This window comes from Alexandromys fortis, unplaced genomic scaffold (genome assembly GCF_014885135.2).
Source record: "Alexandromys fortis isolate MF-2015 unplaced genomic scaffold, M_Fortis_MF-2015_v1.1 scaffold_18, whole genome shotgun sequence".
In the NCBI taxonomy this organism is placed as follows: Eukaryota; Metazoa; Chordata; class Mammalia; order Rodentia; family Cricetidae; genus Alexandromys; species Alexandromys fortis.
Window position 1 is genome coordinate 13,204,551 of NW_026067897.1, and position 13,242 is coordinate 13,217,792.

General features: G+C 42.0%; 1 protein-coding gene across 1 annotated transcript in view; it reads left to right on the forward strand.

Annotated features, from left to right (window-relative positions):
* LOC126514799 (translation initiation factor IF-2-like) overlaps positions 1-5,996 on the forward strand; it is a 23,637-nt gene extending 17,641 nt beyond the window's left edge. The window contains exons 2-3 of the mRNA XM_050163957.1: positions 2,393-3,085; positions 5,903-5,996. Coding sequence (XP_050019914.1) covers positions 2,393-3,085; positions 5,903-5,922 — 713 coding nt within the window. The 3' untranslated portion in view covers positions 5,923-5,996. The remainder of the gene's footprint in view (positions 1-2,392; positions 3,086-5,902) is intronic.
* Positions 5,997-13,242: the final 7,246 nt, after the last annotated feature.

Sequence of the window (13,242 nt, forward strand, 5' to 3'; positions counted from 1 at the left end):
GTGAAATTTGGTTGTCTTGGAACTCACTATGTAGCCCAGGCTAGCCTCAGACTCAGAGATCTGCCTGCCTTTGTCTCCTGAGTGTTGGGATTAAAGATGTGCGCCACCATGCTAGGTTGATAGGTTTATTTATTTTATGAGTGTTTTATCTGCATGTATGTATGTATAGCGTGTGCTATTACTCTCGGAGGTCTCAGAGGTCAGAAAAGGGCATCGAATACCCTAGAACTGGAATTATTGATGGTTATGAACACTGTGTGGGTGCTGGGAACTTCCTCAGGAGCAGCTGGTGCTCCTAACCATCTCTCCAGCCCTTCTCCACTTTGTTTTTGAAACAAGGTCTCTCATTGAACGAGCTCTCTGATTGGGGTTGACTAGGACATCAGGACAGCACAGTGGCCCTCAGAGTGGCACACAAGCTCACAGAGCTCAAATCTTTGAATTTAGGACACAGGGTCATGGGAAAGGAAAAGTTTTGCCTTGTTTTCTGTTATAAACTGTATCCACTTATCTATGCCTCTGTTACAAAACTGGGCTGGTGTGGAACAATTCTGTATCTGCCAATTATGTTCTAAATAAACGCTGCCAGTAGCCAGGCGCGACAACCAGACAGGAAGTAGAGGCAGGGTGATGAGAACAGGAATATTCTGGGAAGAAGGAAGCTCTTTCTCAAGTCCTGCTCAGACCACTCAAGAAGTAGACCTGCCTCGCTGAAAAAGGTACTGAGCCATGTGGCTAACACAGATAATAATGGGTTGATATAACTTATAAGAGTTAGCAAGAAGTCAGAGCTAATGGGCCAATAAGTTTATATCTAATGTAGACTTTTGTGTGATTCTTTGGGGCTAAACAGCTGTGGGAACCGGGCAGCAAAGAAACCACAACAAGCAGCCCCTAATGTTACGCTGGGCTTGTTTAGGAAATAAAGTACAGCTTTGTTCATTTTATTCAGGCATATAATCTTTTTATTATGGATTTTTTGGAATGACAAGTTGATATAGATATCAGGTCTACAAGAGCTAGTTCCCCAGGGCAGGCAACAAAGTAACACAGAGAAACCCTGTCTCGAAAAAACAAACAAACAAACAAACAAACAAAACAAAAAGAAGTCAATTAAGTTGGGTGGTGGTACACACCTTTAATCCTAGCATTTGGGAGGCAAAGGCAGGTAGGTAGGTCTCTGTGAATCTGAGGCCAGCTTGGTCTACAAAACGATTTCCTGGACAGTCAGAACTGTTACATAGAGAAATCCTGCCTCAAAAAAAAAAAATTGAAAATAGTAAAGGTCTAGATAAATTTAAACAAAATGGTTACAGTGGTTAGCAAGCGGTTGGTCTGGAGACAAAAACAAAAGCTTTTCAGGACTGGGTGACAGTACAACTCTTAATCTCAGGAGGATGGCCAGGCAGTGGTGGCGCACACCTTTAATACAAGCACTTGGGAGGCAGAGGCAGGAGGATTTCTGAGTTCAAGACCAGCCTGGTCTACAGGAGATAGTTCCAGGACAGGCTCCAAAGCTACAAAGAAGCCGTCTCAGAAAAACCAAAACCAAACCCAAAAATCTAAGGAGGCTGAAGTCAGAGAATCTTATATTTGGATGCTAGTCTGAGTTCCATAGCAAGTTTCAGCCAGGCTGTTCTAGATATTAAAACTCGGTCTCAAACAAACAAAACTATTTACTGCTGTTTTGAGTTTTGAAAAAAATGAGAAGCATTATATTTACATGTTTTTACATTTTTGACATCTTGAATAGGGGAACCGAAATTACTTTAAAAATGACATTCCTGAATTACAAACTGAAAGTGTCTACTATTCTAAAGTAGGAAATCAGGAAGGATAGATTGAAGTTGTTACTTCCTTTGAAATGGGTGTGGGCGGTCCCCTTTTTACATTTCAGAGAGCTCGAGCCCCGGCTTAAATGGCTCGAATTTCAATGATCTGTGAATTGGAAAAGCACTGTTTCACAAGCAGGTAGGCTATAAAAGGTATACGCATTATATATATTAAATAGCTATTTTATGCTTTACGGATAATTTGTTTTTACTCACACTAGAGGAAAGGGCTTTGGTGCAAACGAAACGTTTTTTGGCTGTGAAATTCGGGAATCACTCATACGTTTTCATCCGAAAAAACAATAATCCTTTCCTATCACCTCCCTCCCCACCCCCGGCGCGGGAGGAAGAATAAACTTATAATACTGGCAGTATAATGGCCATCCCATAACTATGCAATGAAAGTTTCATGTATATTTAGTATTTGACCGTTGGATAGAAAAGCACTCAGATTAAAACGGCAAAAACGAAGCACTTCGGTCCAGGGCAGTCTCAACTATCTAATTCCTTTCTCAACCACACCTATCCGGCCACTGCGGGTCTCAGAGGTTGACTTCCAGGACCTGGCGACGGGTCGCCGCTCTCAGGTCCCGGAAGACCACTGCTGGAGCCTGCTCCGTGGCCGTCGCGCCGGTCTCCTGCCGTGCCGCCAGCAGAGTCCCCCGCCCGCAGAAATTCCTCCCGGCTTCAAAAGTCTCCAGGGGGCACCGAAGCTCGTGTCGCCAACAACAGTAAGCGTTCAGGCCCGGGCACCCAAGTGCGCCCGACTCCGGGAAGCCGGAAGGCCCGCGGGCTCGAGGGAGGGAGAGCCGCAAAGCGGGAAGCACAAGGCGCGCGTCCCCGAGGACGCGGGCGCGACGGAAGGAAGCGGGGGCGCGCACGCGCGCCGAGTCACGGGCGGGCGGGCGGGGGCGGAGCAGGCGGGGCGGGGGCGGGGCGAAGAGGCGAAGGCGGGAAGAGGGCGCCCTGGAGTCCAGCCGAGTCCGGGGAGGGCGTCGACGCCGAGGGGGCGGGGCCAGGCGAGGCGGGGACGCGCTCGCGGGCTGGGAAGGCGGGGGCGCGGCGCTGGCGAGAGCGTGCCCGGTCCCCGCCCCTGTTTCCCACTCTTCCTTCCACCTCCGACCGGCCGGAGCTGCGGAGCGGCTCCGCTCGCCGGTCCCCGGAGCCGCCGCTTGCTTTTTTCCCCCCACCCCCGCCCGCGGCGAGCCCGTCAATCCCCTCACGACGCGCTCCTCCATCTGGGCCATGGATGGGTAAGTGCCGGGTGGCCGCTCGGGGGCTGCGCTGGCCTCGTTTCCTTTTCGGCGTCGCGTCCCGCCGAGGCCGGGGAGCAGGGCGCGGCGCCGGTTAGCGGAGGAGCTGCCCGGGGCCGAGTCCGACGGCAGGGACCCGGGGGGCGCTGGGGTCCGTCCGCCGCAGTCTCCGCTTCCTGCGCGCGACGCCCCCGTCACGTCCGCCCCTCGCAGTCTCGGGGCGCTCTGGGGAAGCGGAGACGAGCCGGAGCCGGGGTGCCGGGCCAGCCTCCCCACACTTCCTCTCAGAAAATGGTGCGCGGCGCTGGCGGGGGCGGAGGCTGAGGCGGCCACGGCGCTCGGGGAGTTGCTGTTTACCGGCGGGGTGGGGCGCGCGGCGGAGCTTTCCCCGGCGGCGGGCCCGGGCGAGCGGCGACAGCCGTCTGGGCGGCGACCGGGTCTCGAACCGCGGTCGTGTGTGGGTCTCGGGACCCAGCGAGGTCTCCTGACTTGCGCTGGGAGATACGTTAACCATTTCTAAATACCGAGCGTCTGCACTTTGTCACCGGGGACGCTTCCTCCTTGCCCGCGCCCCCACCCCACCCCCAAACTTCGTGAATTCGCCGCGGGCGATATCAGATATTGTGTAAGTGCAGTTTTCCGGACTCTTTGAACTGCTCCGTTTAAATGGGGTCCGTGACTAAAATTAGAGGAAAACAGGACTTACAATCACCCTTTCTGAGTTGATAATTTCTCCTGGAACTCAGAGACATGGGCAGCAGGACCTGATGCATTTTAATAAAAGTGTTAATTGAAAGATTTTAGCAAGTTGGGGTTCCGATATAGTGTTGTTCATCAATATAAATTCTCCAAGTCTATTAGATATTCCGCCTCCTTTTATTTATTTAGTTCCTAGGCGTTTGAGTTGTTCCTTAACCTCTTCCCCCTGCCGACTTTTGACAAGATTTCTGTAAACTGCTGGATGGTGGAGCATATTACCTGTTTTTCAGTTAAAAAAAAAAAAAGCACGTAACTTACTTTTCGGTGAAAGCCATTTAACAGGTTGCCGCGTATTTGATTATTGCTTGCTACGTACTTCAGAGAAGACACTAGAATCTTCCAACAGTTTTTTGCCCTGCTTAGGTTTCGTTTATCTCAGTTTCACAATATCGTGATGTGCACTATGTCATTTGAATGCAGATTGCATGCTGCTGCAGATATCAAAGTGCAATTTTAGATTTGATTTATGGTTGTGATGTTCTTGAAAGGATTCCCGTTTAATGGAGGTTACTTCGTGAAAGCCTCTTCCTCCTTGAGCATCGGCGTCTCTTTACCTGACCAATTCATTTGAAACCGTGAAATCGTTTCGGTGATTTATGCCATATCGCCCTAATGTCAGTCAGGAAGGGCTGGGAAATTATCGTCTTCAGAAGGTTCGACTTCGGGTTTGGGGAAACAAGTTAGCTTTTTGTGCCGTGAGATTTACAGTTAAAAGGCTTGACTCTGCTTCTTTCTAGAGTGTGAAATGCAAACCCCTCCTCCACTGCCCGCTCAGGGGTGGGGGTGGCGGTGTAGGAATAGTCAACCTTACTCAGCACCGTGCTTATCTGATGCAGAACTTTAATTGCGTAGACTTTTAGTCGTCATCTGCTACTAACTACGTCTTGTTAAAAATCACCTCTTTATTCGGCACACAAAGTAATAGGTTTCATTACGATATTTCATACATATATCTATCATGGCACTTTGCTGTCTTTGCTCCCCGCTCACCTTCCCAAACTTACTCCTGCTAATAGTTTTTAAGAACCTCGACATGCGTGTGGTATTAAAGCTAAGAAAGCACTGATGCGGATAGACGAGGAAAAACGTTTGCTTTTTTAGAAAGTTTAACTTACCAGTTACTAGGTTTAAATTTTAGAAAAATAATACAAGTTTCAGAACTGTACAAGGGAAAATATATGGTTATCGTTTAAAGCATTGAGGTTTATACCATTTGATGCAGAGATAGTTGCATATCTTTAGGAAATTATGACATTATTGATTAGTAACATAATACAGAACTTATTTAGCAGTTATGAACTGCTAACTGAAGTTTTGTATAGAATAATAACTATTGGGCTTTTTACACTCTTAAGGTGTGTAAAATTTCTGACTACATGGATTGTGCTCTAGGCAAGCCAACATTTTCTCCTTGAGTGCTTTCTTTCTGTGTGTATGTGTGTGTGTGTGTGTGTGTGTGTCTTCATTTCCACCTAGGAGGAATAATATCTTTGTACTCAAAACATAGTATTAATGTTTAACTTTTTTTTTTTAAAGCAAATCTTGCAATAAAATTTGTGTGAAATGTGATATTTGTATTTAGTCTAGCTATGGGAGACAGTCATAAGAATATTTTGGTAAGTTTTTGGGGTGGTAAGAAGCAGGTTTCCAAGATGGTTTTCATGTTTCTAAACTCCAGGCCCAGGCTTTGTTTATTTAAAGCTTTATGGTTTGGTCACTCATCTCAGGGACTTTAAACAAATGAACTTTGGTGGTTTTAGTCTTGGTTTGGATTTGTCAAAGTGAGATGAAGAAAGACAAGCTTATTGTATTGATGCACAACTGTACGTTCCTGCACATTAGAGAGTAATTTTTTTTCTTGCACTGAGGTGTCGAGGCTTTGCGTTGGAACTCTGCTGTTGCTACGCTGTCCATTGTTTTTCCCTTATTAACATTTCACAGTTCGTTTTTTTCGTTATTTATTATTATGATGCTTTTCCTTTTTCTTTAATCTTACCTGTCTTTTAAAACTTGTTCTCTAACTTTGTTTTCCATTTTCTCTTTACTTTTTCCATACAGTGTTGTTACAGATCTTATAACAGTCGGTTTAAAGGTAGGACTCTTTTACTATCCTTTCATAATCATTTTTGTATTTTAATTTTGACATCTCCCCAAGTGGTGAAATAATTTCACCTGTTCACAAAATTGTCTTTTGTTCTGTGTGATGATAATCTTTACTTTTAACTCCAAAATTAAGTAGACCCGTGGCTAATTTTGGATTTTATGTGCCTTTCAGGAGGAACTATAGTAAAATTAAAAAAAAAAAACCATGTAAAGTTTAACTTAACTGTCAGGATTGTATTTTTTTGTTTGGCTTTGTGGTTAAAATTATCCCAGACTCTGATTTATTTTTCTAATGAGTTTTTTTTTAAATCTTTTGTAGTTGTACTTAGAAATAATAAAATAACAATGCCTTTTTTGTGTGTGCCAACTGTGTGCCATGTGCTTTACATGTATTCTGAGGAATCATAACATTCCTTAAAGATAGGTCATTACTGTTCTGATTTTAGGGATGAAAAAGCAAGTTGAGGAAGTTTGTTCAAGATGTGATGTTCTGGTATTCAAATGCTTGTCTTCCCTTTCTGAAGATCTTTTTCATTATACCTCATTGCTAGCAATGAGGCCTCTATCTAAAAGGTGGCCATCTAGGGAACTCAATATTTTGTAGTAATGCTTTTTCTTTTCAAATATTTATTTATTTATTTATTTAATTTATTATGTATACAATATTCTGTCTTTATGTCTGCAGGCCAGAAGAGGGCACCAAACCCCATTACAGATGGTTGTGAGACACCATGTGGTTGCTGGGAATTGAACTCAGAACCTTTGGAAGAGCAGGCAATGCTCTTAACCACTGAGCCATCTCTCCAGCCCCCAGTAATGCTTTTTCTAAGTTACAAGTCTTTAGTTATACCAGAGTCCTCTCATTACGGTATTAAAAAAAAAATACAAGTCAAGTAAACAGTGCTCCTCAGTATGTGACATTTACAATATAATTGTCTGGGAGCCGCAGAGATGGCTCAGCTGTTCAGAGTACTCACTGCTCTTGCAGATGACCCAGGTTCTGTTGACAGCACCTGTACAGTGACTCAGCTGCCTAACTCCAGGTGTACGTGCATACCCAGGTGCATACACATACATGAAAATTTTAGAATAAATAAAATAATAAAAGATAACAGTCATAAAGTTTTCTTTATTACTTTGGTATTTGATACTGATTTGGGAAATCTAGTTCTGTAGGCCACACAGTGCAGATTACTGTAGAAAGTAGAATGAAGTACTTAACCTTGCATACATCTTAAATAAGCCAGGTTCATTTATATAGTTGTTTGGTCACTTTCGAGTCTATTTTGTTAAAGCACAAATCCCGCCACTGTCGCCCTGTTTCTGTACACTTTGCTAGCCAGTTCCATGTTTCTGTTTCTTTATACTTACTAGATCTGATGGTGGCACCTACAGTCGTTACTTCTTAAATAAGCAAGGCAAGAAGCAGCAGCATTTAGCATGGGATGTCTGAGCTGAGCATATTGGAAACTGTTGTACTGTCTTTTGGGGTTGGGCAGAGTTGATCTGCTTTGGCAAGCTTTGTGTATATGTTAATAGGAAATAAATGGAGGGAGCCTTTTCTGGAACTACCCTCTCCCTCCATACATATATTGTCTTATTTGAGGGTGATACTCAGATTCGAAATTAAGTCCTTAACTGTGTGTGAAGGTGCCTGTGGGAGAAGAGACATTTAAATAAATTGTTTTGGTCTTTATTGTTTTGTTTTGTTTTTGTTTTTCGAGACAAGGTTTTTCTGCGGCTTTGGAGCCTGTCCTGGAACTAGCTCTGTAGATCAGGCTGGCCTCGAACTCACAGAGATCCGCCTGCCTCTGCCTCCCGAGTGCTGGGATTAAAGGCGTGCGCCACCACCGCCCGGCATGGAACTGCTTGTTTTGGTCTTTAAAGATGTGATTTATGATTCTATTTTTTTTATCTGGCATATAAGTACAGCAGACATTTTAAAAAGTTACCACTTAAATGTTAAAGAATTATGCTCGAAGAACCCATGTTTTTATTATGGGGAAAACACATCCATAATAAAGGAAAGAAAATTTAAATGTTATGCCTAGGAGCCAGATGTGACTATAGGGTATGGTTTTCTGTCTATGCTTTGAAAGCAACAACTCTAAAGAGATAATAAGCTGATTAGTTGATTCAACAGGCAGCCTGAATATGTGTGTGTGTTTTAAATATTCAATATTTATTTGTTAAAATATTGTGATCATGCTATAGAATCATTCAATATATGTACCTATAGTGGCATTTCATTTGTATTTTAATAAATAAAACTTGCCTGAAGATCAGAAAAGTAAAACAGCTAACCACTGACTCTTACCTTGACCTTCTTTTGTTTTTAGAGATGGTTTCTCTGTGTAGCCTTGGCTGTCCTGGAACTGCCTTTGTAGACCAGGCTGGCTTTAAACTCATAGAGATCCACCACCCAGTTGTTATTTGTACTTTTTGGCAGAATTGTTCTTCCTTTGATCTCACCAGAGAAGTTTAGTTTTTTACCAAATAAGTTTTTTTTACCAATTAAGGCTTGCATTTCATGTAGCGTATATGAAAGATAAGCCAACATTTGCTTCCTCTGTTTGCTGTCTGAATATAACACAATTAACGACTTTAGTTAGTAGTAAGGATGAAATTCAGGTTATATTTAAGTTTACTTTTCTGGATTAAAAAATATTTAAAATTATTTTAAAATTTATTGCATGTATGTGTTTTTCCTGTGCATGTTATGTATATGTTGCATGTATGTCTGGTGTCCATGGAGGTCAGAGAGGGCAGTCTGGAACTGAAGTCAGAGTGATTGTGAGCTACTGGAGTCTGAACCTGAGTGCTCTCTCCAGCCCCCGGAAGTTATTTAGATTTTGGAAAAGACAATTAAAAATATTGTTAAACATAAAATTATTTTAGCACAGGGAAACTAGTTGGGTTTAGGATGCATCACAAAGGAAAACATTGCTGATGTTTCTTTACTATTGTACTTCCCAGTCTGATGTATTATAATCTCAAAAGATGGCTGATGCATGAATAATGTCGAATACACTTAAGTGGAAGACATGTTTACATTTTCAGATGTTTAGAATTCATATCATGGTATGTATGTACTTGGATGTTTTTGCGGAGTATTAATTTTTGTACCTTGGCCAGACTAAAAGATTACCTTTTTGAACTCAATCATGAAACATTTTTGGTTTTGGATTGTTGAGACAGAATCTTGCTTGGTTAACCAAGCTGGACTTGAACCTTCTTCAGTTTCCCAATGGCTGGAGTCACAGGAATGCCCTACCATGGCTGGCTATCTGTGTATGTGTATATATCTATATAAAACACACACACATAATTGAGAAGCGATAAGCAATGAGTTCTTATAAAGACACAATCTGGTGATATGACACACATTTCAAGGATTTTATTATACCACATAAATCAGTGTCAGCATTGTTGGTAATTGCTTTTTCTGCGTGTCAAAGTACATTTTAAATTTCTAGCTTGTGCTTCATTAGTACTAGCTGGCTATTATTCAGAATCTTAAACCACATTTCCTGTATTCCTTGTTATTTTTTCTTCCATATTAAGTGTCATAGTCCTTTTTAGGTGATCATCCTATCTTTAGTGGGTCATTGAGAATAGAAAAACACATGCTTAAGAAGGACTGTAAATGGCTTCCAATAGTTACCAAGCTTCCTATGTAGAAAAGAACAATATAGCAGATTGAAATTAATTTTGAGGGTCAGTTTTCTTCAAGCTTGTCATTGGGGGCTCACAAGCAGCAGCCCATGAGCACGTCCTGCTTGCCAGTTTCTGTGAGTAGTTTTATTGGAACATAGCCATGCTTATTTGTTTCCATATTGTCTGTGGTTACTTTCACATTACAGTTGTAGAGCTAAGTAGTGGTCACAGTCTGCAAAGCATAATATATTCACCCTCTGGCCCTTCACAGGAAGTGTTTGCTTACTGATGTACATCACTCTTGGAAACGCAGAAGTCCTTGTCTGCAAGTTCTTACCCTTTAAAAATGAGGTGTCATTTATGTAGAGAGCAGTTCAGTAACCTTTGACAGTTTTAACACTTAACCAAAATGAGAGAATGCCGTTCTAAAACATCCCTGTTATCTCAGTTCAGACACAGGCTAGGCAACTGTTCTGATTTTCTGATTTCTGTTAACGTGGATTGGTTTTACCTGTTTTTGTACCTTATATGAATAGATTCATAGAGCATAAACTTTATGGTTATGACAGTTTTTTATTTAGCAAAATGATTTTTAGACTTTATCTGTGTTGTTTAATAGTAGGAGTTCTATGTGGCTGTCCATCTTCTTTTTTCTGTATTTTATTGTGTCTTAAAATTTGTTCTCATGTTGGTGGGCACTTGAGTTCTTTCCAGTTTGGAAATATTGCCAATAAAGCTTCTGTGAATGGGTGTGTGTGTGTGTGTTTAGCATACTGTTATATCTCTCTTCTGAGCCCAGGAATGAAAGTGCAACTGAAAGGTGATGGGACATGCATGTTTAACAAAAACTGTTTAATATTGTTTGGATTTTGAATGTTCCCCAAAGGTCTGTATGTTAAAGGCTCACTCTGTGGGGTAGCATTTTGGGGAATTAATAGAGCCTATTAGGAGGTTTAGTCTCCTGAGAAGATTTTAGGTTTCCGTGAGATTGTGGGCTGCTGGCACTTTCCTCTTTCCCATTACTTTCTGACCTTTAGGTGAACTGTTTGTCTGTTATGCACACACTGCCATTTCTACCTGGCCTTCTCACTAGGGACCCAAAACAGTAGTAAATCTGCTTGATCTTAGACCAGAACCTCCAGACTGTGAGCTGTAAGTTAGTTGTCCCAGGTATTTCATTATAGTGATGGAAGCGCCTACTCATGAGCTCTTGAGCCATTTTCTAAAATGTCTGTACTTACACAGCCTGCTTTATATCAGGAGGTCACATCTATGGCCATACTTGCTTGAATGTGCCTGATGGCCCAGTTTCATCTATAGAGCTCAGGTTGTCTCTCATCCTTTGTAACCCTTGGTGCTGCTGGATTTTACTTTTAGGCGGCTCTAAAGGTCATAGCCGAATAATTAGTATCAGTAATATTTCATTATACTTGGAATTTTGTTAATAATTTGATAACTAGTGGAATTTATTAGTACCCTTTTATGTGCTATCTAGTGATTTTTTTTTTTTAAGATTTTATGAGTGTTTTGACTGTGTGCTTGATGCCTTGGAGGCCAGAGAGGTCATCAGATTCTCTAGAACTAAAGTTGCAGAAAGTTATGAATCTTCATGTCGGTACTGGGAGTTGAACCCTAGAGTAACAAGTGGTCAGTCCTTGAGCCATCTTTCTAGGCCATCTGTTAAGTCTTCAATGTTTCATTTTGTTCCTTTCTTTTCCGTCCCTCTTTGCCTTCCTTTCTCTTTATAGCCCTTGCTGTCCTGGAATTAGTTCTGTAGATCAGGCTGGCCTCTACCTGTCTCTGCCTCATGAGTGCTGGAATTAAAGATTTGTGCTGCCACCACCACCACTGGCTCTTCTTCAGTGTTTCTTATAGACAAAATATAGCTTTTAAAAATCACAGTTACTTATGTTTTTATCTTAGGTAATTGTGTGTGCATGTGCCACAGCATCCAAGTAGAGGTCAGAAGCATCCTGCTGGATCTTATCTCACCCTCCAATCTGTTAAAATTACGTTACTTTTCCCCTTCTCTTTCTTCCTTCCAGCTCCTCCCATTTATTCCCTTTTGCTTTCTCTCAAATTCATGGGCTGTAATGTATTTTTTCTTCGCCTTTTGGACATTTTGGTTTTGTCTCTCATTTGAAATTGTCACATATTATTGGGTTCTTTGGGTTTTTATTGTTTTTTTTTCCCACTCAGTATTTCTTTTTTCTTTTTTTAAATATTTATTTATTATGTATACAATATTCTATCTGTGTGTATGCCTGCAGGCCAGAAGAGGGCACCAGACCTCATTACAGATGGTTGTGAGCCACCATGTGGTTGCCAGGAATTGAACTCAGGACCTTTGGAAGAGCAGGCAATGCTCTTAACCACTGAGCCATCTCTCCAGCCCTCCACTCAGTATTTCAGTTTGGGAAATTTTATTGAAATATCCTTATCTTTAAGCTCTGAAGTACTGGGGCTAGGCGTGCAATTTCTGACTGAATTTACACCTATAGCCTCTATTGAAATACTTTGAAGTTTATTGATTTATTTCTTCAGTAATACCTAGTCTACTAATGAACCCATCACAGATTTTATTTTGTGTGTGTGTGTGTGTGTGTGTGTGTGTGTGTGCACTGTGGCATACATGTGGGGGTCAGAGAACAATTTGTGAGAGCTCATTCTTTCCCTTCCATCATATGGGACCCAGGGATGAACTCAAGTCATCAGGTTTGGTAGTGTTTTTACTCCTGGGACCGCCTTACCAGCCAAAGATTTCTTTTTGTTTGTTTGTTTGTTTGTTTTTTAGAAGATGTATTTCTTTATTATGTATACAGTGTTCTGCTTATATGCCTGCACACCAGAAGAGGGCGCCAGATCTATTACAGTTGATTGTGTGGTTGTGAGCCACCATGTGGTTGCTGGGAATTGAACTCAGGACCTCTGCATGAGCAGCCATTGCTTTTAACCTCTGTCCCGTCTGCCCTTTGTTTGTTTGTTTGTTTGTTTGTTTGTTTGTTTTGAGGCAAGGTTACCCAGCAGCTATGGAGCCAGTTCTGGAACTTGCTGTATGGAACAGGCTGGCCTTGAACTCACAAGAGATCTGCCTCCTGAGTGCTGGGTTTAAAGGTGTGCGTAACCACCCCCAGGCTAAGATTTCATTTTTAATACAGTATGTATCCATCTTTACTTCTTTCCATCAGGGTCTTAGTCTGTGACCCTAGGACTTTCTGTGTGTACTAGGCTAGCCTCAACTTCATAAATCTACTTAATTCTGCCTCCTAAGTGCTGGGATTGAAGGCATGTACCATTGTACCTGGTCAGTATTTTCTTCTATTTTATTTCTTTTAGAATTTACATATGTTTAAATTGTCTTTATTATATGTTTTCTACTTGTTTTTAGTAGAGAACCTTACAACATTGGTCATAGCTATTTGAAATCTTTTTTTCCGTGGTTTTTTTTTTTTCCAGGATAGCCTGGCCTCGAACTCACAGAGATCCGCCTGCCTCTGCCTCCTAAGTGCTGGGATTAAAGGTATATATGCCCACCACCAAGGGGTATTTGAAAACTTGTCATCTTAGTTTAAAAAATTTTTGTCCTCGGGGCTGGAGAGATGGCTCAGCGGTTAAGAGCATTGCCTGCTCGCTCTTCC